At 46.1% G+C, this 26,696-nt stretch overlaps 1 protein-coding gene across 8 annotated transcripts in view; it reads left to right on the forward strand.

The window, feature by feature from the left end:
- Nucleotides 1-26,696, forward strand: part of clocka (clock circadian regulator a) — a 269,029-nt gene that overhangs the window by 188,635 nt on the left and 53,698 nt on the right. For all 8 annotated transcript variants that reach the window (XM_070869951.1, XM_070869943.1, XM_070869953.1 and 5 more), the window contains 2 exons: nucleotides 3,627-3,702; nucleotides 22,710-22,848. In XM_070869951.1, coding sequence (XP_070726052.1) covers nucleotides 3,627-3,702; nucleotides 22,710-22,848 — 215 coding nt within the window. The remainder of the gene's footprint in view (nucleotides 1-3,626; nucleotides 3,703-22,709; nucleotides 22,849-26,696) is intronic.

Consider the following 26,696-nt stretch of genomic DNA (forward strand, 5'->3'; position numbering starts at 1 on the left):
TTGCCAGCGACACCCACATCCCATGAGCAAATTTTTTTTTAAAACCCTGCTTTAGTGATCTCAGGTTGAAGAGGAACCTGAAGGTGTAGATCTGACAGTTCTGGTATCCTTCCCACACAGTGCCAGATAACCCTTAAAAGCATTTGCATTTCCAGCCTGTGACATAGTTTCTGAGGGTCAGACAGCTCTTAAACAAGTTTGAAGTAGTGGCTCCTCCTTTGCACATTGGAAGTGCTCCATGATGCTCCCCATAATTGATATCACTGTCTGCCTGCTTTGATTTTTTACAATTTTTATTTAAATAAGCAAATCTCAAAAACAGTGGGCAGGATTTTAACTCAGAGGGAGCAGAGGAGCTGGATTGAGGTTGAGAAACCTGAGAGAACGGGTTCCCTCAGGCCCTGCTGAATTTAATGGCAGGGCCTGATTAACATTTTTGTTCTGTTTCCCGCCTGCAGCCAGCCATATTGAGAGGGTGGATGGCTGTCGGGCGAATAGACCTGACAGTCAAAGAGCAGAGAGGAGGGAGGAAGGGATCGGAGGCCGGAGGAGGCGTTGGGGGGGCGGGGGCCAGGGATCGGAGATCGTAAAGGCCGGGTGGAGGGGTGGGGGTCGGGGATCGGGGGCCTGAGTATGGAAGGCTGAGGGGTGGCCGGGACTGGGCATCAGAGATTAGAAGGCCGGTGGGGGAGTGGAGGGGTGGTCGAGGGAGAGGGGTCGGACATCAAGAGCCGGTGTGGGGGGGGGGAGATTGAAGGCCACTGGGGGGGCGGGGGGATGGATGCCTCGTGGGGGAGGTCAGAAGCTGGGGGTGAGGTCGTGGGGAGATTGGAAGGGTCAGAGGGGGGTCTAATCATTGGGGTTGGCAAGGCAGGTACACTGGATCCAGAATGTAAGTGGAAAGGAACTTACCTCCTGGATCCAGTAGCCTTCACCTCCCTTTAGCTGCTGGGTTCCCCGAGGCCCGGGAAATTCTGGTGCCCAGAGTTAAATTTAAAATGGTGCTTCAAAATGAGGCACATAGCTTCATTATAATATTTAAAATGCCAACCTGGCTCCTGGGAGCAGGTTGGCTTCCCGCCTCCGCATCCCACCTCCGTTAAAACCGGAAGTAGGCAGGTTGGGGTCAGGATTCAGATTTCTAATATAGTAACCTCCCACCTGACCCAAACTTGCCTGTTTTTTGAGGTTAAAATTCCCCCTAGTATGTTACTAATAAAATGGCAGCACTACTGATTTTATTCACCAGTGACTGAGAAGGAAGAAATAGTTCAATTATCATGTTCTTGGAATGAATTGTCACCAGTCATCATTGTTTGGTGTCTAGCTGTCTTGAATCAGTGGAAACATAGAAAATAGGTGCAGGAGTAGGCCATTCGGCCGTTCGAACCTGCACCACCATTCAATATGATCATGGCTGATTATGCAACTTCAGTACCCCATTCCTGCTTTCTCTCCATACCCCTTGATCCCTTTAGCCGTAAGGGCCATATCCAACTCCCTCTTGAATATATCCAACGAACTGGCCTCAACAACTTTCTATGGTACAGAATTCGACAGGTTCACAATTCTCTGAGTTAAGAAGTTTCTCCTCATCTCGGTCCTAAATGGCTTACTCCTTATCCTTAGACTGTGACCCCTGGTTCTGGACTTCCCCAACATTGGGACCATTCTTCCTGCATCTAACCCGTCCAATCCCGTCAAAATTGTATATGTTTCTATGAGATCTCCTCTCATTCTTCTAAATTCCAGTGAATATAAGCCTAGTCGATCCTGTCTTTCTTCATATGCCAGTCGTGCCATCCTGGGAATCAGTCTGGTGAACCTTCGCAACTCTCCCTCAATAGAAAGAATGTCCTTCCTCAGATTAGGAGACCAAAACTGAACACAATATTCCAGGTGAGGCCTCACTAAGGCCCTGTACAACTGCAGTAAGACCTCCCTGCTCCTATACTCAAATCCTCTCACTATGAAGGGGACAACATGCCATTTGCCTTCTTCACCGCCTGCTGGACCTGCATGCCCACTTTCAATGACTGATGTACCATGACACCCAGGTCTCGTTGCACCTCCCCTTTTCCTAATCTGAAGAAACTCCAACATGATTGTGCAGCTCTGGGAGGGAGTGAGTAAGTCAAGGTTAAAGAGCAGATTCTAGTTGCAGCAGGGGATTTTTTTTAAAATACATACAAACATTTGAAAATTACAGACAGAAAAAAATCCTATTGGTCCATCTAAGTTGTCCGACACAGTTGTGATGCCTTATGCATTACAAAACATACATTCCCCACCTGCCCAGAGCCAAGAGAGAGGCAAAAAAAACAGATTTTAAAAGCACAGGATAATTAGAGGGACAAAATGAAAACTTCCTCTCCGACCCTCTTAGATGATTGAAATTAGTCCAGGAGATTACATTGACCCTGTTTCATGTTACAGGATATCTATTTCTTGTATAAAGCGATCTCCAGTCAGAAACAGGTCCACTTTTCGCTTGAAGGAATAAAATACAGTCAAGAATGACTGCTGGTTTCCAAATTTTGGGTGTTATTGGTGTTATTTTCTTTCCATTTCCCTAATTAAACCATCCTATGCTGTGTAATATTCCCAGCGATGAGGGAAGACGAGCTGCTCCCAAGCCAAGGGCCATGTGAGAACAGTATAAGATGATTCTCCTACTGACTTTCCCTCACAAACCAATGTACTACCATTCCAATGCGCAATAAAACAGGCAATTTGCATCGATGTACCATTCACTCTGCCCAGTACGCAGTAGGCCATAGCCCTAGAACTGTATCCCTCTGGGATTATTGTCCTATATTGAGATTCGATGTGGGTCTGCAAGGCTTTGACAGAGTTACCCATCTGGGAAAGGAGAGGTTACTTGACACCTGACTCCAAACTTGCCACTTGTTCTGCCCGCTCCAGTATATGGTAGCTCTGGTAGATGAGAATGATGTAATTATGGTGAAAGGGAACACTAAAAGGTGCATTGCATGACTAATGCAGTGAGCTCTTTTTGGAGCACTGGCAAATCAAAAGGACTCATACCATCCAATATCATTACATGCCATTTCCTCTCAGGATGTTAGCCTAACAATCTTTCAAAATGAAATGGCACGAAGAGTTGTGGAAATCCCAGATCTGTGGGATTAAAGTTTTTATTGTGTATTATTTTAATTGCACATTAATTTGTGGTTACATATCAGTGATGCATTGCTTCTATATAGCCAAAATGACAGTACAGACGTAATGACCTTCCAAATTAGAAATACAACAATGGTAGCAGTACCTCAAAAGGAATATTAATTATTGCTGTTTTCTTAGCAATATGACACTGGCATTAGCAATATGACATTTACGTTATCAATGTGGCACTGATGCCATTGGTTGGAAACATTTATCATTATTTACATGTTAAACAATTGCATTCAAACTGCAAATGTATTATGTGCAGATGCAGACTGTAATGCCTTACCGTAAGATTGCTTTTAATTTTAGAAGATGTCCTACTTCAATCTAACCCAGGGAGCTACCTCAGAAGCAGCATGTATTTAAGTTGAAATATTTTGTGGATATTATGTCACTGGCTGTCCTTAATTAATTGCTAATTTTCATTTACCATGCAGCTATGCAGAAGTACGAGCAGAGAGAAGAAGGGAACTTGGCATAGAAGAGTCCCCACCAGCGATTATTACTGACAAGGTAAGATACAGTAAAGAGTACCTGGGAAGGAATATGAGAGTTCTGGATAAATAATGGGCCTGCGCATAGTCCTGAGTTAATTTGAGATCCACATGCACATCATTGCTTTTATAAGTCTAAAACCTACAAAATTGTTTTTTATCCTCCTGCCCCTATTATAATATATTCTTACGACATCACTAAAGCACACACGCTCAAACTGGATTCAATCTGCTTTATTGTAAACATCAGTGGCTGCATTACCACAGTAGTCCACTAGGTGGAGCAGTAGTTCACTAGATGGAGCTATATGTTACACTTCTCCCTCCTTAATGAAGAAGTAATTATAACAAAATAATCATTGTACATAATTTGCATGGTTATACATAGCAAAAGATATGAGGCTAGATTTTACACTTTTTTGCATGCATGACGCCCACTTAACGTCCATTTTACCACTGAAATGAGGTATAACGCCAGATATCGCCCATTTAGCCACAAAATGGAAACTGATGCCCATTTTTTGGACACTTATCGCCGAGCATTACTTTCCCCATGTGTGTAACACCCGGAAAAAATAATACCGGCTACCCACTTTTTTTGGGCGGAATCATTAGAATGGGCAAAACCAACCCCCATAATATCGACCAGCGTTACTTTCCGCACGTAATTAACGGCGAGATTCAATAATACCGACCACCCACTTTATTTTGTCATAAAGATCAAATTTGCCAAAACTAACGCCCAGGAGATCACCCAGCATCATTTTCGCCACCTCGCGCACATCTCACCCACAATATCACTCGCCCAAAAAAACGCCGGGAAAAAGTGGAACTAACCGGAACTACTAACATCGGTATGGATGCCATGTTCTAAATCACAAGTCGCATCATTTAAATTGCTGCTCTGCTTCAACCTCGGGGGAGTTCGGATGTACTCTGGAGGTGTTTGGAGGTGATGTGAACATTTGAACAAACACCTTTATCATACTGTCGACAATTGGAATTTAATAGATGTCTTCGTTGGGACATTCATTCTTTGTGACCAATCGGTGGAAAACAGATAGCTATTGGAATGGGGCCTGTCCTTTTTCACCCTCTCCTGATGACCAATTACATGCTGCAGACTCGAGATGGCAGAAGGTACGCTCCACGGCATCATGTGCCCAAGGTAAAATGTGCCAGACTGATGAGGAGGGCCAGACGTTACACCCCCCACAAGTACAGGGAAAAGCATTCTTACCTCAACTTGCCCGACACCACCTGCCTTCGGAGACTGCACTTCCACAAAGAGGTTATCGCTGAGGTATTCCAGCTCATAAGGGGAGATCTGCAGCCTGCCAGCACCATCAGTACTGCACTGTCCGTCGAGGTCAAAGTCACCGCGGCACTGTCGTTCTACGCGTCGGGTTCTTTTCAGGCTACAGCTGGCAACATTTGTGGTATACCTCAGCATGCCACACATTGCTGCATTAGACAGGTAACTGAAGCCCTGTACACACGCAGGATGGACTTTATCAGCTTCCCTATGACCAGGGAGGCTCAGACTGAGAGGGCTCGAGGATTCTACCGAATTGCTAACTTCCCCAAAGTGCAGGGAGCAATAGACTGTACGCACATCGCGATGCGGGCACATTTTCAAGATGCAGTGGTTTTCAGGAACCGCAAGGGATTCCACTCCCTGAATGTGCAACTCGTTGTCGGCTACCAGCAAATTATACTGGCAGTGAATGCTAAATTTCCGAGCAGCATCCATGATGCTCACACCCTGTGTGAGAGCACTGTATCTGACTTGTTTAACTATCAGCCACAAGGTTAATGCTGGATGCTTGGTGACAAAGGATATGGCCTCACCACCTGGCTGATGACCCCCCTGCATGACACCCACACCGAAGCCGAGAAGCGATACAATGGGAGCCACAGAGCCACTCACAATATCGTTGAGAAAACCATTGGAGTACTTAAGCAGCGCTTTAGATGCCTGGACCACTCATGGACGAGCTCCAATACCACCCTGAGCAGGTAGCTCAATTCTTGGTGTTGTGCTTCATGCTGCACAACTTAGCTATCAGGAGGGGACAAGAATTGCCAGAAAGGTCTGACAGTCCACCTCAGCAGGAAGAGGAGGACGAGGAGGTGGACGCTGACATCGGGCCAGACAATCAGGCTGACGCTGAAGCCAGGCCCCCGCTCCCCTGTAGACCGCATGAAACGGTCTGTGGTGGCATCATAGCTGCAAGACTCTTCGGCCAGGAGCTCATAAATGAGCGCTTTGCCTAAAAAAACGTTGGTGGTTATTTACAAGGCTGACACACTGCTGGGTGTGCAGGTCATACATCAATGGTGGGCATCACCTTGGTGACAGTTAAAGTTTAAGTTGATTGAAGTTAAGTGTAATTATACTCTTTGATGTTAAGGAATCACCAATGTGTAACGGTGCAGCTATCTGAGCCAATGTGCAACACGGTTTTGTTAAATAAAAAACATTTTAACCGAACATTTGTCTGAAAACATAAGTATTTCTGTAAAAACCATCCCTTCCCCCCCCCCCCCCCCGCGCTTCTCATCCCCACCGCATTGGGAGGGGAGGGGATGATGGCTGAACCACTGCTTGGACGGATACGGGAGAGGATGGTCCCGAGGTGAGAATGTGCTCCGAGCCAGAAGCAAGATGTTGCTCCTGGCTCTCGTGTCATTGGCAATGGGGGTGTGGCACATTGGGATGCAGTGCCGTGCTCGTGAACCACTGGAAGCCATCTGCTCCAGGGCCTCTTTCATCCCTTCCATTTTATATATTATTTGTTGGACAAAAACTTGGTGGCAACTATGTTCTGAGTGCTTAGTAGGCTTTTTGCTACTGGTGAATCTCCCTCATGCCTCCCACAACAGCCAAACAAGCACACACCACACATACACGCTTTCAGTCCCTCTGCTCCCTCTCTGTCTCCTCTTCTGCGCATGTAATGATGACCCCATACCTCCTGAATCGAGAGAAACGAGCGTTGCCATACTGTTGCTAAGAACGGCGACACTTTACGCCAGAAGGTCAAAGAAATTTAACGCTCACGCCCACTTCAGATCGCTCGTGGTAACGCCCAATTTTAAAAATGGAGACTAGAGGCTTTGAGAATGGGTGACAAGCCGGCGATCTGAAAACCCATTTTTACCGCCTATGCCGTAAATACCGCCCATTTTGGGCGATCTGCACAAAAGTGTCAAATCTGGCCCATGAACTTATTTTGCCATATTTACAAATCAAATTTAACCACTGGTTTTCTGTTTTGAAGAGGATACCTTCGATCTCGAACGGATGTTCCCAAATTTGATGTCGAACTTAGACTCATTCTAGGCTGAGTCTGAGGAGAGTTTTCCTTCAAGGGATGTCCTTGATCTACGTTTGAACGCTCTATAACGTTAGACTGCTTGTGTGCCTGACTTGGACTCGCACTTAAATTCTGACTTTCTTTTGGACTTGTTTCTAGTACAACTGATGCTACTGGTTCTCTACTTGTAACAAGACTATCTGACTAATCAGAAGTAATCAAATCATTCCAACGTTCAACTTCTCCACATCTGTAGGTAAAATATGATCAATGTGAACAAACCTAACCGTTCCATGATCAAACATATTGACCAATATGTGCCAGGACCACATATCTTCACGACTCTTCCTGGTAACCACTTTAACCATTTATGGTGACGGTTCTTCACTCTAACCTTCTGATTTAATTTCACACTTCTCTTTCTTACTCTACCTCTATTATGATTCTTTTTCTGTCTTAATTGTTTCTCTTATACTAACAGTGCCAAGTTTGGCTTTGACAATGAGAACCTGGTTCGTGGCTTTCATCTGAGAAACAACTCTGCTGGTGTTCTACCAGTAGTTTTATGAGTATTATTACGATAAGTGATCAGAAAATTTGCCAATTCGTGGTCCACGGCCGTTTCTTTGGATTTGGGTCCAACATTTACTTGATGAGAACATGTTTTACAATTTGTACTGCATCATTTGAAGCAGGGTGGTACAGAGGAACTTTGGCATGTTTCACACCATTTCTGCTCATGAACTATGCAAATTCTTCTGAACAAAATTGTGGCCCATTATCAGACACAATCTCCTGGGAGACCATGTGAAGAAAATAATCTTCGCAGATTATCTAGTGTTTTCCGTTATTTTCCGCATCGGAAACAGCTCCACCCGCTTCAAATGGCTATCAATCACAATGAATATTTGCTGTCCTTCTCGCTCAGCAAAACCTATATGTAACTTTTGCCACACCTTGGGAGGCCATTTCCATGGCTGTAATGGTTTCTTGCTTACCGATTGACATGTTGTATACTGGCTAACAATGTACTCTATGGCCCAGAAATTCTGACGTCCCAGGCCCGTACGAAGTTTCTACGGACCTGGGAAGGCATTGGAAAAGTGCAATGCGCATGCGCTGTAAACCGGCTTTTCCGATCTGTCAAGCTGGAGCTTGACCGATCCTCTGCATCTCAGGAGCAAGGGCAAGATTGCGGGATTTACGGCAAATGTCCTCAAAACTCTTGTGTCTAATAAAAGCGGGCGCATAGCCTACTTTTACAGGCGCAAGAATTTTAAAACACACTTAAAACATAAAAAATGAAATTAAAAAAACACATTACTTAAAAAAACCCTGCCCAATACATTACATTTGTTTTTAACCAGAATTAAAACTTCTTTTAAAAATCGGCATTTTTTTTTCTTTAAAAAACTATTAACAACTTTAATTTCTATTAGTGTATTTGTGTGGTTTTTTTTTATGTTTTATGTAGTGTTTGTGTGTTTTGGAATGTTTCTCATTCATAATAATAGGAGTTTCACATTTACGAATCTCCTATTACTATGAATAAGAAAATACTTACCTGTGATTGGGTGTCCAGGCCCGCGTGACTCCTGCAGATGTCCAAACGTGAACGCACTGCGACGCGCAGTCACGAGAGGCCTCCGGACCGGGATCTCGAGCAGGCCTAGCAGCTTTAGGTTAGTGCGCATTTTCTGTCCATTCTTTAGTGCTGTGCCCGCAGGAAGATCTTGAGAGGAATTTTTGGGCCTATATTTTTATCTGGACTTGGCCACCATAAGTAACTGCGTGGAAAAACTCTTGGCCAAGCACATTCCCAGGTGCTGGTCATGAAGATCTCCTAATAATTTGGACCTGAACTTATTTGGAATAACTACTCTTACACCCCACATAGAAGCATAAAAACATAGAAACATAGAAAATAGGTGCAGGAGTAGGCCATTCGGCCCCTCGAGCCCGCACCACCATTCAATAAGATCATGGCTGATTATTCCCTCAGTACCCCTTTCCTGCTTTTTCTCCATACCCTTTGATCCCTTTAGCCGTAAAGGCCATATCCAACTCCCTCTTGAATATATCCAATGAACTGGCATCAACAACTCTCTGCGGTAGGGAATTACACAGATTAACAACTCTCTGAGTGAAGAAGTTTCTCCTCATCTCAGTCCTAAATGGCCGACCTCTTATCCTAAGACTGTGTCCCCTGGTTCTGGACTTCCCATTATCGGGAACATTCTTCCCGCATCTAACCTGTCCAGTCTTGTAAGTTTCTATGAGATCCCCTCTCATCCTTCTAAACTCCAATGTATAAAGGCCCAGTTGATTCAGTCTCTCCTCATATGTCAGTCCCGCCATCCCAGGAATCAGTCTGGTGAACCTTCGCTGCACTCCCTCAATAGCAAGAACATCCTTCCTCTGATTAGGAGACCAAAACTGAACACAATATTCCAGGTGAGGCCTCACCAAGGCCCTGTACAACTGTAGTAAGACCTCCCTGCTCCTATACTCAAATCCCTTAGATATGAAGGCCAACATACCATTTGCCGCCTTCACCGCCTGCTGTACCTGCATGCCACCTTTCAATGACTGATGAACCATGACACTCAGGTCTCGTTGCATCTTCCCCTTTCCTAATCTGTCGCCATTCAGATAATATTCTGCCTTCGTGTTTTTGCCCCGAAAATGGATAACCTCACATTTATCCACATTATAGGTGAGTGGCCATGCATTTGTCCACTCACCTAACCTGTCTAATCACCCTGTAGCCTTTTAGCATCCTCCTCACAGCTCACATGCCACCCAGTTTAGTGTCATCTGCAAATTTGGAGATATTACACTCAATTCCTTCATCTAAATCATTAATGTATATTGTAAATAACTGGGGTCCCAGCACTGAGCCCTGCGGCACCCCACTAGTCACTGCCTGCCATTCTGAAAAGGACCCGTTTATCCCGACACTCAACATTTATCAACATTATACTGCATCTGCATGTATTTGCCCACTCACCTAACCTGCCCAAATCATCCTGCAGCCCCTTAGCATCCTCCTCACAGCTCACACCGCCACCCAATTTAGTGTCATCTGCAAACTTGGAGATGTTACACTCAATTCCATCATCCAAATCATTAATATATATTGTAAAGAGCTGGGGTCCCAGCACTGAGCCCTGCGGCACCCCACTGGTCACCGCCTGCCATTCTGAAAAGGACCCGTTTATCTCAACTCTCTGCTTCCTGTCTGCCAACCAGTTCTCTATCCATGTCAGTACATTACCCCCAATACCATGTGCTTTGATTTTGCACACCAATCTCTTGTGTGGACCTTGTCAAAAGCCTTTTGAAAGTCCAAATACATCACATCCACTGGTTCTCCCTTGTCCACTCTACTAGTTACATCCTCAAAAAATTCCAGAAGATTTGTCAAGCATGATTTCCCTTTCATAAATCCATGCTGACTTGGACCGTTCCTGTCACTGCTTTCCAAATGCGCTGCTATTTCATCTTTAATGATTGATTCCAACATTTTCCCCACTACTGATGTCAGGCTAACCCGTCTATAATTACCTGTTTTCTCTCCCTCCTTTTTTAAACAGTGGTGTTACATTAGCTACCCTCCAGTCCATAGGAACTGATCCAGAGTTGATAGACTGTTGAAAAATGATCACCAATGCATCCACTATTTCTAGGGCCACTTGCTTAAGTACTCTGGGATGCAGACTATCAGGCCCTGGGGATTTATCAGGTTTCAATCCCATCAATTTCCCGCTTTAGAAGGATATCCTTCAGTTCCTCCTTCTCACTAGACCCTCGGTCCCCTAATATTTCTGGAAGGTTATTTGTGTCTTCCTTCGTGAAAACAGAACCAAAGTATTTGTTTAACTGGTCTGCCATTTCTTTGTTCCCAGTATAAATTCACCTGAATCTGACTGCAAGGGACATACGTTTGTTTTCACTAATCTTTTTCTCATCACATATCTCTTCACATGATACAATCTTTATCCACTGGTAATTCATTCCTACGAATGAAGTATGGATGTATATCTTTCTATGATACCTGGTTTGACCAGCCATTTGCGATATAATCATACATCTTTGACATAACTGCGTCACGTTTGGTTGCTATCCCAATCTCTTCAGCTGTGACTGGCAGTTCATAAATGTAAGAAAAATAGAATACTTCTTCTCTATTGGGTGTAACTTTTGATGGGGATGGCATCCTGGACATAGCATCATCATTAACATCTGACTTGGGTACAACAACAGTGGGTGTAGCCCAATTACTTAGATCTATCTTAGAGATAATGGTTTCAGTCTCTAGCCTTTTGAGTTCTTGTTCAACTTTCTCCTTGAGTGCGTATGGTACAAGATGTAAACTTATCTCGCGTCATACATCAATGATTTGGATGAACGAATTGAGTGTAATATCTCCAAGTTTGCAGATGATACTAAATTGGGTGGTGGTGTGAGCTGTGAGGAGGACCCTAAGAGGCTGCAGGGTGACTTAGACAGGTTAGGTGAGTGGGCAAATGCATGGCAGATGCAGTATAATGTGGATAAATGTGAGGTTATCCACTTTGGGGGCAAAAACACGAAGACAGAATATTATCTGAATGGTGGCAGATAAGGAAAAGGGGAGGTGCAACGAGACCTTGGTGTCATGGTTCATCATTCATTGAAAGTTGGCATACAGGTACAGCAGGCGATGAAGAAGGCAAATGGTATGTTGGCCTTCATAGCTAGGGGATTTGAGTATAGGAGCAGGGAGGTCTTATGCAGTTGTACAGGGCCTGGGTGAGGCCTCACCTGGAATATTGTGTTCCGTTTTGGTCTCCTAATCTGAGGAAGGATGTTCTTGCTATTGAGGGAGTGCAGCGAAGGTTCACCAGACTGATTCCCGGGATGGCGGGACTGACATATGAGGAGAGACTGGATCAACTGGGCCTTTATACATTGGAGTTTAGAAGGATGAGAGGGGATCTCATAGAAACATACAAGAATTTTACGGGACGGGACAAGTTAGATGCGGGTAGAATGTTCCCAATGTTGGGGAAGTCCAGAACCAGCGGACACAGTCTTAGGATAAAGGGTGGCCATTTAGGACTGAGATGAGGAGAAACTTCTTCACTCAGAAAGTTGTCTACCTGTGGAATTCCCTGCCGCAGAGAGTTGTTGATGTCAGTTCATTGGATATATTCAAGAGGTAGTTAGATATGGCCCTTATGGCTAAGGGGATCAAAGGGGTATGGAGAGAAAGTAGGAAAGGGGAACTGAGGAAATGATCAACCATGATCTTATGGAATGGTGGTGCAAGCTCGAAGGGCCGAATGGCCTACTCCTGCACCTATTTTGTATGTTTCTATCTCCTTCTGCACTCTGACAATCGCCTTGAAGCCTTGGATCAGACTGTCTGCTTCGCAGAACACCTTCGGATATTGCTCGATGACATCATCTTTTGATGCAAATCTCTGTTCAACACGAAAAATCTCATTCCAATCCAGCTTCAGTGATCCCAACCAATTTCTACCTATTCATCATAGGCAGTCCCTCAAAATTGAGGAAGACTTGCTTTCACTTCAAAAGTGAGTATTCAGGTGACTGAACAGTCCAATTCGGGAATTACAGTCTCTGTTGCAGATGGAGGAAAAGATGGGTGGGGAGTCTGGTTTGCTGCACGCTCCTTCTGCTGCCTGCGCTTGTTTTCTGCATGCTCTCGGCGACGAGACTCGAGTTGCTCAACGCCCTCCCTATTAAGGCAGGCTTGGCTCCTGACACTACTAAGAGAGGCAAGCTCTGCAACTGGTACGGTGATACGTCCTACCACAGGAATTTGCTCTCCCGAGTAGCCTCACAGCTCTATCTTCTACTTTACCAGTGGAAAATCACTCAAATTGTCGAGATATATTGATTCCACTACTGCGCTCATGGATGCACCAGTGTCAATTTCCATGGGTATCCCAGTTCCTGCAACACCTACATGGATGATGATACTTCGCGAATCGCTGTTTGATAACTTCGTGCTCCTGATGATGTGTATCTTCAGAACCTCCTCATCCTGTTACTTCTCTTCAATGCTATATCGTCTCTGGCAATTTCTACTTCTAGCATTGAACATCAGTTTATTCTTCAGTCGGCATGCCTTTGCAAGATGCCTTGTTTTCTTACAGAAGAAACACTCTGCCTTCACATATGGACAGCTTTGAGCAATATATTGTCCCAGACACCGATAGCACGACTTCAATTTACTGTTACCTTGACTGAGGCCTTGGGGTCCAACTACCTTTTACTTTTAACCTGAAAGCGATTCACCTTGGTTGTCTGACGACTGGAAATGGCGCAAAATTCTCGGGGGTAATGGTCAGCCATATCCATCGACATAGCTGCCTATAACAAGCTAAATCAAAAGTCAAATTAGGGGTTGTCAACAACTTTCTTCTGATTTCTTCATTTTTCATCCCACAAATAAAGCGGTCCTGCAATGCGGTCCTGAAAGTTTCCGAAATGACAGTGAATGGATAGGTTTTATAAAGCTACAATGTACTCATTGATACTCTCGTCAATTAATTGAGCTTGTGTTCCAAAACAATAACTTTCAGCAATTTCCAGGTGCTCAGGACTGTAGTGTTGTTCTAACTTGGTTAGAATTTCCTTTGGCTTGACGGGAACACACACATTTTTCAGGGTTTCATACTCTTGACTGAAGCAGCCTGCTTCAGTCAAGAATATAGCTCATTTTCTTTCTAACACCACCGGTTTATAGGTTTCATCATCGGGGACTTTGATGATACTATTCACAGTGAAAAACGTTTCTAGCTGCTCCACATATGCTCTGAAAGACGCTTGGTCATGATGGAACTCACCCAAGCGCCCTATGTGGCCATCTGGACTCTGATAATTTGTCCAAGTGTGCTTATAATTTATCTTAGATCTTTAGCAGTTCTGCAAAACAAATAACAAGTCTCTCTGCTGGTTGGTAGAAACATCCACCAACAAAAATTTCAGCTATGGAATCCGATTATCATATCCTACGTTGCCAATGTAATATGTTCTTATGACATCGCTAAAGCACACACACTCAAGATGGCTTCAATCGGGAACTTGCTTTATTTTAAACATCAGTGGCTGCATTACCACAGTAGTCCACTAGGTGGAGCTATATATTACATCTATGATTAATGCGACTTGCATCAGGAGAATTGACTGGTAAGAATGTAATCATTCTGATAATTAAGAACAATAGGCATATGGTGCAAGAGGTACAAAGGGTAAAAGATTTTGTATATTTCAATAAAATATATACATTTTTACGTACCAAGCTGAAGACTTGTTTTACGGCACTTACAATATGTATATACACATCTTAAAGTCTAAGTTAGAGTTCAGAGAATCTGAAAGCTGCAGGAGCAAAGCTTACAGTTATAAACTGGTAGGCCTAGAAATTTAATGGCACTGTGCCAGTTTTTCAGGTGAAAAATAGGCATGTAAATATCCAATAGAGTGGGCATTCATTAGGTAATGGAAGTGCATCTAATGAGCACTGTTGGTGTCCAGGGTGCATGCCAGAACTATTTAAATCACTGATTAAAATATTTAAATAAGGGTCCTATTCTTGTTATAGAACCCTTTTGTGATATTGGACTGCCCCAGCGCCTGACTCGCCATGAGATAAACTCACTCAGCCACTCATGACACTAATAGGCATAAAGGATCCTTCACCAGTGCTACTTAAAGGGTTCATCCACTGCATACAGGTTAGCTTCTGGGCTGTCCTTTAAGGCTGATGGTTAATATCTGGTCATTTTTTGATCTATCACCAGGCTAGCATCTTTCTGAATAGAAAGAGATTCCATTCCCTTAACACCCAGCTTATTTGCAACCACAGGCAGTGCCTGGTTTCCTAGCTTCTGTTGTGATTAATTTATCCTGTGCCAGTCCTCTGTGCCACCTTTTGTTTTAACCAGGCCATTACAGGCTGGCTACTGACTGGCAAAGGATATGCCCTTCAGACTTGGCTCATGACTCCTGTCAGGAACCTGGGCACAGCTGCAGAGCTGACCTACAACCAAAGCCATGCTACCAATAGAAATGTCATCAAGCAGACAGTTGGCGTAAACAAGGTGACTCTGTGACCCTAATCTTTATTCACAGGACCAAGAAGTGATGATCCTGCGTGGGACCTCCCTTTATATACCTGGATGACCAGGTGAGGAGTGTCTCCCACAAGTTCACTCCCTGTGGTCAAGGTGTGCATTTCTTAGGTGTATACAGTATGCAGTGTTGTTACATGAAGGTTACAGTTACATGAAGGTTACATACATGGCATCACCTCCCCCCCCAACATTTTATGGGGTCAAAGATTAAGCCTTTCTGGGGGTCGATGCTCTCTCGTGGAGCGCCGCAGTTGGGGCTCTGGTTGTTGAGCCTTGGCATGTGTCTCTATCACCTGTGGTGATTCCGGCTTGTCCGGACTGGCCGCATGGACTGTGTATGCTGCTGAATGTTCTTGATGCTCGTTCACTGACGGTGGTGTGGGCAGCATCTCATTACCTTCCTCAGGTTCCTCAGTGTCCATGCTGAACCTTTTGTTTACTTGGTCCAGATGCTTGTGGCATATCTGTCCATTGTTAAGTCTGACCACTATGACCCTATTCCCCTCTTTGCCAATTTCAGTACCCTCAAGCCACTTGGGCCCCAAAGCGTGATTAAGAACAAATACAGGGTCATTGATTTCTATACATCTCCCCTTTGAGTTACGGTCATGGCACTCATTTTGGGACTGGCGCTTGCCTTCAACAATGTCTGACAGGACTGGATGAATGAGGGACAGCCGAGTTTTAAGTGTATGTTTCATGAGTAGTTCCGCGGGAGGGACTCTCATGAGCGAATGCGATCGGGACCTATAGGCCAGCAGGAGGCGCGATAGGCGGCATTGAAGGGAGGGTCCTTGCATCTGGATCATGCCTTGTTTTATAATTTGGACCGCACGTTCCGCCTGGCCATTGGAAGCCGGCTTGAACGGTGCTGTCTTGACATGTTTGATGCCATTACCCGACATGAACTCCCGGAATTCATAGCTAGTGAAGTACGGGCCGTTGTCTCTAACCAGGATGTCCGGCAAGCCGTGAGTCGCAAAGACCGCACGCAGACTTTCCACAGTGGTGGATGTCGTGCACGAATTCAATACGATGCACTCGATGCACTCGACGCATCAACAACAATGAGGAACAATTTTCCCATGAACGGGCCCGCGTAGTCTACGTGACTATGTGACCATGGCGTGGTGGGCCAGGGCCACGGGCTGACTGGGGCCTCCCTGGGGGCATTGCCCAGCTGGGCACACGTCGTGCACCTGCGAACACAGTGTTCCAGGTCTGAGTCAATTCCCAGCCACCATACATGTGACCAGGCAATGGCCTTCATTAGCACAATGCCTGGGTGCTCGCTGTGGAGTTCCCTGATGAATGCTTCCCTTCCCTTCTGGGGCATGACTACCTGACTGCCCCATAGTAGGCAGTCAGCTTGGATGGAGAGCTCATCCATCCATCTGTGAAACGGTCTGACCTCCTTAGGGCATGCTCCGTGTGCGGGCGCCCAATCCCCAGTCAGGACACATTTCTAAATCAAGGATTGGAGGGGATCTCTGTTTGTCCAGATTTTGATCTAGCGGGCTGTGATGAGGGAGTCTGCGCTGTCAAAAGCATCGACAGCCATGACCATCTGAGCGCTTTGCTCCGCTGCCCCCTCAGTGGTGGCCAGTGGAAGCCTGCTGAGCGCGTTAGCGCAATTTTCGGTGCCTGGCCGGTGCCGTAGGGTGTAGTCATACGCAGCCAGCGTGAGAGCCCATCGCTGTAGGCGAGCTGACGCATTGGCATTGACAGCTTTGCTGTCTGACAACAGGGATGTTAACGGCTTGTGGTCCATTTTTAACTCGAACCTTCTGCCAAAAAAGTACTGGCGCGTCTTTTTCACCCCGTCGACACATGCGAGTGCTTCCTTTTCAACCATCCCATATCCCCTTTCTGCTTGGGAGAACATAAACCACAGGTTGGAGTTGGCCCTCATCATTACTCTGCTGCAACACGCACCCAACCCCACAGGATGATGCATCACATGTCAAAACCAATTTCTTACAGGAGTTGTACAGGGTCAACAGCTTATTAGAACAAAGCAGGCCGGGCCCGATTGAAAGCCCGTTCCTGACAGTCCCCCCAAAACCAATCGCAACCCTTATGCAGAAGCACGTGTAGCGGCTCCAACAATGCGCTTAAGTTCGGCAGAAAGTCTCCGAAATAGTTCAAGAGTCCCAGAAATGAACGCAACTCCGATGTGTTGCCGGGCCTGGACACACGACGAATCACCTCCGTTTTGGATTCAGTAGGCTGGATCCCATCTGCGGCAACCCTCCTGCCCAAAGTCTCGACTTCTGGGGCCAAAAACACACACTTGGACTTCTTTAGTCGCAGGCCTACCCGGTCCAGTCGGCTTGGCACCTCCTCCAAGTTGTGGAGGTGTTCCTCGGTGTCTCGACCCATGATAAGGATGTCGTCCTGAAATACGATTGTTCCAGGGATGGATTTGAGCAGGCTTTCCATGTTCCTTTGAAAGATAGTGGCTGCTGAACGAATGCCAAACAGATACCTGTTGTAGACAAACAGCCCCTTGTGTGTGGTGATGGTGGTCAGTAGCTTGGATTCTTTGGCCAGTTCCCGGGTCATGTAGGCTGAAGTGAGGTCCAACTTGGCGAACAGCTTGCCGCCTGCCAGCGTGGCAAAAAGATCCTCCACTGTCGGAAGCGGGTATTGGTCTTGTAGTGACACTCGGTTGATAGTGGCCTTGTAGTCGCCACAGATCCTGACCGAGCCATCCGTTTTTAGGACAGGGACGATGGGGCTTGCCCAGTCGCTGAATTCAACGGGCGAAATTATGCCCTCTCTTAGCAATCTATCCAACTCCCTCTCAATTTTCTCCCGCATTACATACGGCACAGCTCTGGCTTTGAGGTGCACTGGTCTGGCGTCCGGGGTGATGCGTATCACTACATTGGTACCTTTGAAAGTCCCGACACCAGGTTGAAATAGTGACTCAAATTTCTGTAGGACCTGTGAGCATGAACTTGCTCCACAGATGAAATGGCATGCACATCCCCCCCACCCATTTCCAGTTCATCTCAGCTAGCCAGCTCCTCCCCAAAAACGCGGGACCATTTCCCGGGACAATCCAGAGTGGCAGCCGGTTCTCTGGTCCATTATGTGTGACCACCAACATTGCACTGCCTAGCACTGGGATGATCTCTTTGGTGTACGTCCGTAATTGCGTGCAATGCGTTCTAGTTTGGGTCTGCTAGCTCTGTGTGGCCATAGTTTCTCGAATTGTTGGACACTCATAAGTGACTGGCTGGCCCCTGTGTCCAGCTCCATGCATACCGGGATGCCGTTCAATAGGACTTTCATCATCATGGGTGGCATTTTTGTATATGAACTGTGGATGTTTGCCACATGAACCTGCTGAACTTCAGCATCCATTGCTGTGTCCCACACATCAACCTGCCTTGCGGACCCCTCTTGTGGTTCATCTGCCTCGTAACTTAGCCTCGCTGCGGGCTTCCTGCACATTCTGGCTAAATGTCCACTGAAGTTACAATTTCTACAGATAAATTGTTGAAACCTGCAGGTTTTTGCAGCATGTCTGCCCCCGCACCTCCAGCATGAGCTGAGATTGTTGTGAACAAAAGAGCTGTTACCAGGCATTCCTCTCTGATTGTCTCTTTGATTACTCTTGAGCACTCTGTTAGTGGGTGTCAATGGCCCCATCCCGGGACATATTGTCCCTTGTGATGGTGTAAATGTCCGTTCAACCTGCCATTGTCTCTGTTGAGGACCCACTCTAGAGTCTGTTACTGCCTGGGTGGTGTTGAATTGCCCTTGCCTGCCTGCGGGGTTCTGAGTCGCGTTTACATTGTTAACTCCCTGATCCATCGCCACGTTGGAAGCAAAGTTGCGCGCATATATTATCTTGGTTTCCTCCTCGCCCGCCATGAAGGTCTGAGCCATCAACGCCGCCGCTTCCAAGGTCAAGTCCTTGGTCTCAATTAGCTTTCTGAAAATCCCGGCATGACCAATGCCCTCAATGAAGAAATCTCTTACCATCTCCCCCTTGCAGGCGTCTGTGAACGTAGAGGCTGGCCAAGCGCTGAAGGTCCGCAACGAAGTCCGGTATGCTCTGACCTTCCCGACGTCAGTGTGTATAGAATCGGTGTCGGGCCATGTGTATACTGCTCGCCGGTTTGAGGTGCTCACCAATCAGTTTGCTGAGCTCTTCAAAGGTTTTGTCCGCCGGCTTCTCGGGTGCAAGCAGGTCTTTCATCAGCGCGTACGTCTTAGGTCCACAGCTGGTCAGTAGATGCGCCCTTCGCTTGTCAGCCGCTGCCTCTCCCAGCCAGTCCTTCGTAACAAAGCTCTGCTGGAGCCTCTCAACGAAATCGTCCCAGTCCTCACCAACACAGTACCGTTCCTCTGTGCTACCGGTAGCCATTCTTGTGAGTCGTTGATTCCCATTTCTCGTCGCCAAATGTTGTGTCCTTACACACTACTATAAATTCACACCAAGCACATTCTGCAGACAAAGTCACTCTGTGACCCTAACCTTTATTCACAGGACCAAGAAGTGATGACCCTGCATGGGACCTCCCTTTATATACCTGGATGACCAGGTGAGGAGTGTCTCCCACAAGTTCAGCCCCTGTGGTCAAGGTGTGTATTTCTTGGGTGTATACAGTATGCAGTGTTGTTACATGAAGGTTACAGTTTCATGAAGGTTACATACATGACAATACGGGCCATATCTAACTCCCTCTTGAATATATCCAATGAACTGGCATCAACAACTCTCTACGGTAGGGAATTCCACAGGTTAACAACTCTCTGAGTGAAGAAGTTTCTCCTCATCTCAGTCCTAAATGGCTTACCCCTTATGCTTAGATTATGTCCCCTGGTTCTGGACTTCCCCAACATCGGGAACATTCTTCCTGCATCTAACCTGTCCAGTCCCGTCAGAATTTTATATGGAAATGTATTAGCATGGATAGAGAATTGGCTGGCTAACAGAAAGCAGAGAGTCTGGATAAATGGGTCCTTTTCGGGTTGGAAATCGGTGGTTAGTGGTGTGCCACAGGGATCGGTGCTGGGACCACAACTGTTTACAATATACATAGATGACCTGGAAGAGGGGACAGAGTGTAGTGTAACAAAATTTGCAGATGACACAAAGATTAGTGGGAAAGCAGGTTGTGTAGAGGACACAGAGAGGCTGCAAAGAGATTTAGATAGGTTAAGCGAATGGGCTAAGGTTTGGCAGATGGAATACAATGTCGGAACATGTGAGGTCATCCACCTTGGGAAAAAAAACAAAAAAAGGGAATACTATTTGAATGGGGAGAAATTACAACATGCTGCGGTGCAGAGGGACCTGGGGGTCCTTGTGCATGAATCCCAAAAAGTTAGTTTGCAGGTGCAGCAGGTAATCAGGAAGGCGAATGGAATGTTGACCTTCATTGCGAGAGGGATGGAGTACAAAAGCAGGGAGGTCCTTCTGCAACTGTATAGGGTATTGGTGAGGCAGCACCTGGAGTACTGCGTGCAGTTTTGGTCACCTTACTTAAGGAAGGATATACTGGCTTTGGAGGGGGTACAGAGACAATTCACTCGGTTGATTCCGGAGATGAGGGGGTTACCTTATGATGATAGGTTGAGTAGACTGGGTCTTTACTCGTTGGAGTTCAGAAGGTTGAGGGGTGATCTTATAGAAACATTTAAAATAATGAAAGGGATAGACAAGATAGAGGCAGAGAGGTTGTTTCCACTGGTCGGGGAGACTAGAACTAGGGGGCACAGCCTCAAAATACGGGGGAGTCAATTTAAAACCGAGTTGAGAAGGAATAATTTCTTCCAGAGGGTTGTGAATCTGTGGAATTCTCTGCCCAAGGAAGCAGTTGAGGCTAGCTCATTGAATGTATTCAAGTCACAGATGGTTAGATTTTTAACTAATAACGGAATTAAGGGTTATGGGGAGCGGGCGGGTAAGTGGAGCTGAGTCCACGGCCAGATCAGCCATGATCTTGTTGAATGGCGGAGCAGGCTCGAGGGGCTAGATGGCCTACTCCTGTTCCTAATTCTTATGTTCTTATGTTCTTATGTTCTATGAGATCCCCTCTCATTCTTCTAAACTCCCAGTCGATCCAGTCTCTCCTCATATGTCAGTCCTGCCATCCCGGGAATCAGTCTGGTGAACCTTCGCTGCACTCCCTCAATAATAAGAATGTCCTTCCTCAGATTAGGAGACCAAAACTGAACACAATATTCCAGGTGAGGCCTCACTAAGGCCCTGTACAACTACAGTAAGACCTCCCTGCTCCTGTACTCAAATCCCCTAGCTATCCATTTGCCTTCACCGCCTGCTGTACCTGCATGCCAACCTTCAATGACTGATGTACCATGACACCCAGGTCTCGTTGCATCTCCCCTTTTTTTTACTGATAACCTTCATAGTTTTATTTAAAGAAAGTTTTTCAAGTTAAAAGAATATGTTTAAAAATTGTGTTGGAAAGTGAATATACAGAAGTACTGTTATGGAGTATATTATTCATTGTCATCATCATAGGCAGTCCCTTGAAATGGATGACTTGCTTCCACGCCGAAAAGGGATGAGTTCACAGGTGTTTCAATGAAGGACCTAATATTTCCAGGTCCCAAACTACATCTTGAAGTGTGGAAGATGCCTGTGCGTGAATTTTTTTAATGTGTTGTGGCTGTTGCACACCAGCCACCACACAGGCTCGACAGAGTTAGGTCTTGATCCAGTGGCAAGGATTAACCAGGACGACTGGAGACCAGCTCTGCTGCATGGACCTAGTGTGCACACATATCGCAGTGTGGCTGGCCCGTGCTGCCCCTGGGCCCTTGCCTCTCCTGGGCCCTGAACTCTCGCCTCTCCTGGGCCCCGATCACATCTCTCTATGAACTCTTGCCGTTCCGTCGCCCCGACCTCGCCACTCCTGCTGTACCTGCCCGCACTGCAATCAGCCGTCGCCCTCCTGCAGCAGCACACGCTGCTCCCTGCAGTGGTATGCCGCCGCGCGCTGCTCCCTCCAATGGCCCCGGCCTTCTGAGGGTCTTGCAGGCTGGGACTACGCGATTTGCGACCTTTTAGAACTTACATGCGTCTGCGCACATACAGAGGCTGAACTCCAAGTCATAGTCAACGTATTTACCGAGGCATACGAAAGCATGGGCCTTACGCTAAACATCCGTAAGACAAAGGTCCTCCACCAACCTGACTCTTGGCTCGCTCATACTCCTCGGGCTCAGCCCCGGCCCTGCGCCTGCGTGCTCCCGCCATAGTATAGTTTAAGGGCATGTCATTGAAATTAAAGTTATGTTTAACACTATGTTTTTCTCCTCATTTTTTTTTTGTGGGGTTGTAGAATGGGGGCAACCTCTACAGGGGCAGGCTTTAAGTGCATCAATATGGTAAGTGGGTATTATAAAATATACTAGCTTTACAGAAATGGGAGGTATATTTTGACAGTTTGCTTTTATTTCCTAGGTGCTTGGAGATGCAACTTTTTTGTCAAGTTTACGCTCATTATTATTGACAATGGAAAATAAATGTTTTTCTTTCCTTTCTCCCTACCTCTACTTTTTGGAATCAGGACTCTGGATCTGAGATTAAGCTAAACACAGTCAGTCTCAAGGAGGCATTGGAAAGATTTGACCACAGCCGTACACCATCTGCATCCTCCAGGAGTTCGAGGAAGTCTTCATTACATACTGCAGTGTCTGATCCAGACTGTAAGTTTTAGGAATAATAGTATACTTCAGTTTTAATTTTATGGTACAATTAGTGTTGGTTGCAATATTATTGATGTTTTAAACTCTTATTTTTGATGGAGACATATACTCACTTTTACTTTCTGCATACCACCCGCTTGTTTTTGTGTGCAGCTTGTTCGAAGGTAGTCCATTTCCAGCAAATAAAAATGATTTCTCTACTTGTATATTCTTTGTGAAATGAAAAGATAAGTATATTTACACTTCTGGTGGGATAAAGTAGAACCTAAAAGAGGAACATACAAAGTTGTACTGCCATGTGTGTTTGCCATTGCTAGGTTATAATGTAATAAAATTCCACAATGGTGTCTGACCGGCAATAAGATATTGTCCCGTAATTTACGGTCAGCGGCGAAGCAAAGGCATTTGCCGCTGGCCCTGAAGTAAGCTTCCCACAAAGATCTCCGCGCAGCCAGTGTCGGGGCATTAAATAATTGACCGCAACTTCAGAATTTCCACGTTAGGAGGCACATGTGCTAAATCCTGAAGTTGTGATCAATTTCAAAGGGGTAATAACAGTGAACACTTTCATTTGCTGTTATTACTCGCAAATTATCTTGTAGTGAAGGATCCTCTTGGGAAGTGGGCAAAAATTTGGCACATGGTATATAATGTCGGAAAATGTGAGATTATCCACTTTGGTAGGAAAAATAAAAAAGCAAATTATTATTTAAATGGGGAGAGATTACAAAATGCTGTGGTATGGAGGGATCTGGAGGTCCTTGTATATGAAACACAAAAAGTTAGCATGCAGGTACAGCAAGTAATTAGGAAGGCAAATTGAATGTTAGCCTTTATTGCAAGAGGGCGAGAATAAAAGTAGGGAAGGCCTGCTACAACTGTACATCATCATCATAGGCAGTTCGTCGGAATCGAGGAAGACTTGCTCCCACTCCTGAAGTGAGTTCTTGGTGGCTGAACAGTCCAATATGAGAGCCACAGACTCTGTCACAGGTGGGACAGATAGTCGTTGAGGGAAGGGGTGGGTGGGACTGGTTTGCCACATGCTCTTTCCACTGCCTGCGCTTGATTTCTGCATGCTCTCGGTGTTGAGACTCGAGGTGCTCAGTGCCTTCCCAGATGCACTTTCTGCATTTAGGGTGATCTTTGGACAGGGACTCTCAGGTGTCAGTGGGGATGTCGCACTTTATCAGGGAAGCTTTGAGGATGTCCTTGTAACGTTTCCACTGCCCACTTTTGGCTCATTTGCCGTGAAGGAGCTCCGCATAGAGCACTTGCTTTGGGAGTCTCGTGTCTGGCATGCAGACTATGTGGCCTGCCCAGCGGAGCTGATCGAGCGTGGTCAGTGCTTCAATGCTGGGGATGTTGGCCTGGACGAGGACGCTGATGTTGGTGCGCCTGTCCTCCCAGGGGATTTGTAAGATCTTACGGAGACATCGTTGGTGATATTTCTCCAGCAACTTGAGGTTGTACATGGTCCATGTCTCTGAGCCATACAGGAGGGCGGGTATTACTACAGCCCTGTAGACCATGAGCTTGGTGGCGGTTTTGAGGGCCTGGTCTTCAAACACTCTTTTCCTCAGGCGATCGAAGGCTGCAGTAGCGCACTGGAGGCGGTGTTGGATCTCATCGTCGATGGCTGCTCTTGTTGATAGGAGGCTCTCGAGATATGGGAAGTGGTCCACGGTGTCCAGGGCCGTGCCCTGGATCTTGATAACTGGGGAGCAGTGCTGTACGGCGAGGACAGGCTGATGGAGGACCTTTGTTTTACGGATGTTTAATGTAAGGTCCATGCTTTCGTACGCCTCAGTAAATACGTCCACTATGTCCTGGAGTTGGTAAGACCATACCTGGAGTACTACATACAGTTTTGGTCTCCTTATTTAAGGAAGGATATAATTGCATTGGAAGCAGTTCAGAGACGGTTCACGGGGTTGATTCCTGAGATGAAGGGGTTGTCATATGAAGAAAAGTTGAGCAGGTTGGGCCGATCCTCATTGGAGTTTAGAAGACTGAGAGGTCATCTTATTGAAACGTATAAGATTCTGAGGGGGCTTGACAGGGTGGTTGCAGAGAGGATGTTTCCCCTCGTGAGGGAATCTAGAACTAGGGGGCATAGTTTTAGAATAAGGGGTCGCCTATTTAAAACGGAAATGAGAAGGAATTTCTTCTCTGAGGAAAATCTTTGGAATTCTCTATCCCAGAGAGCTGTGGAGGCTGGGTCATTGAATATAAGTGGAGATAGACAGTATTGTGTATGGAGAAAGAGTCAGACTGAACAATGTGAGCTCAAAGTAAAGTGTGACCTTAGTCTTTTGTTGCAGGTCTCCAGAGTGTCTCTCCAACCAGTGAAACCTCCTAAATACCTGTGCTCCCGAGGGATTATGGGATCCCTTGGAACTCCAGGGGATGAGCCCTCTGGTGGCTGTACAGAGTAAATACAAGTCCACATATATAACAACACTCTTCCCCGCCCAACCCGCCACCCCCCCCCGCCCCAAAAAAGTCAATAGTATAACTATTTACAATGTGAGTTGATCTGGGGCCCTTCTTGCCCTGGTTGATTGTCTCGGTGTGAAAGCTGGTGTTGTTGAATCATTTGTTGGGCCCTCGCTGGGCTGCTGTGCAGCTGGCCTTGCTGGGCTGCCTGGTGTGTTGGGCCCTGCAGGGCTGCTGTGGATGATGGGTTCTGCTTCGTGTTCAACCGTGGTGCCGATTGCCACTGGTGTGTATGTTGGGGAATCAAAAAAAGTAGGGTCGAAGGTGGGTTGCTCAGGATAGTCCGTTAATCTGAGTTAGATTTAGCCCAAGTGTTTCCGGTGAATTAGTCCATTTGAAAGTTTGACCCGAAACATCCTGCTTCCCTCTTTGGCCACGACAGTGCTCGGAAGCCACTTGGGACCTTGTCCATAATTTAATACAAATACAGGATCATTGATTTCAATCTCGCGTGAAACATTTGCTCTATCATGGTTTGTTGAAGCCGACTGCTCTCTACCTGTTCATGTACATAGAAACATAGAAAATAAGTGCAGGAGTAGTCCATTCGGCCCTTCGATCCTGCACCGCCATTCAATAAGATCATGACTGATCATTCCCTCAGTACCCCTTTCCTGCTTTCTCTCCATACTCCTTGATCCCCTTAGCCGTAAGGGCCATATCTAACTCCCTCTTCAATATATCCAATGAACTGGCATCAACAACTCTCTGCGGCAGGGAATTACATAGGTTAACAACTCTCTGAGTGAAGAAGTTTCTCCTCATCTCAGTCCAAAATGGCCTACCCCTTATCCTAAGACTATGTCCCCTGGTTCTGGACTTCCCCAACATCAGGAAACTTCTTCCCGCATCTAACCTGTCCAGTCTCGTCAGAATCTTATACTTTTCTATGAGATCTCCTCTCATCCTTCTAAACTGCAGTGAATAAAGGCCCAGTTGATCCAGTCTCTCCTCATATTCCAGGGACAGTCCAGCCATCCCTGGAATCAGTCTGGTGAACCTTCGCTGCACTCCCTCAATAGCAAGAACATCCTTCCTCAGATTAGGAGACCAAAACTGAACACAATATTCCAGGTGAGACCTCAATAAGGGCCTGTACAACTGCAGTAAGACCTCCCTGCTCCTATACTCAAATCCCCTAGCTATCCATTTGCCTTCTTCACCGCCTGCTGTGCCTGCATGCCCACTTTTAGTGACTGATGAACCATGACACCCAGGTCTCGTTGCACCTCCCCTTTTCCTAATCTGCTGCCATTCAGATAATATTCTGCCTTCGTGTTTTTGCCCCCAAAATGGATAACCTCACATTTATCCACATTATACTGCATCTGTCATGCATTTGCCCACTC

The sequence above is a fragment of the Pristiophorus japonicus genome, chromosome 2 (genome assembly GCF_044704955.1).
Source record: "Pristiophorus japonicus isolate sPriJap1 chromosome 2, sPriJap1.hap1, whole genome shotgun sequence".
Classification (NCBI taxonomy): Eukaryota; Metazoa; Chordata; class Chondrichthyes; family Pristiophoridae; genus Pristiophorus; species Pristiophorus japonicus.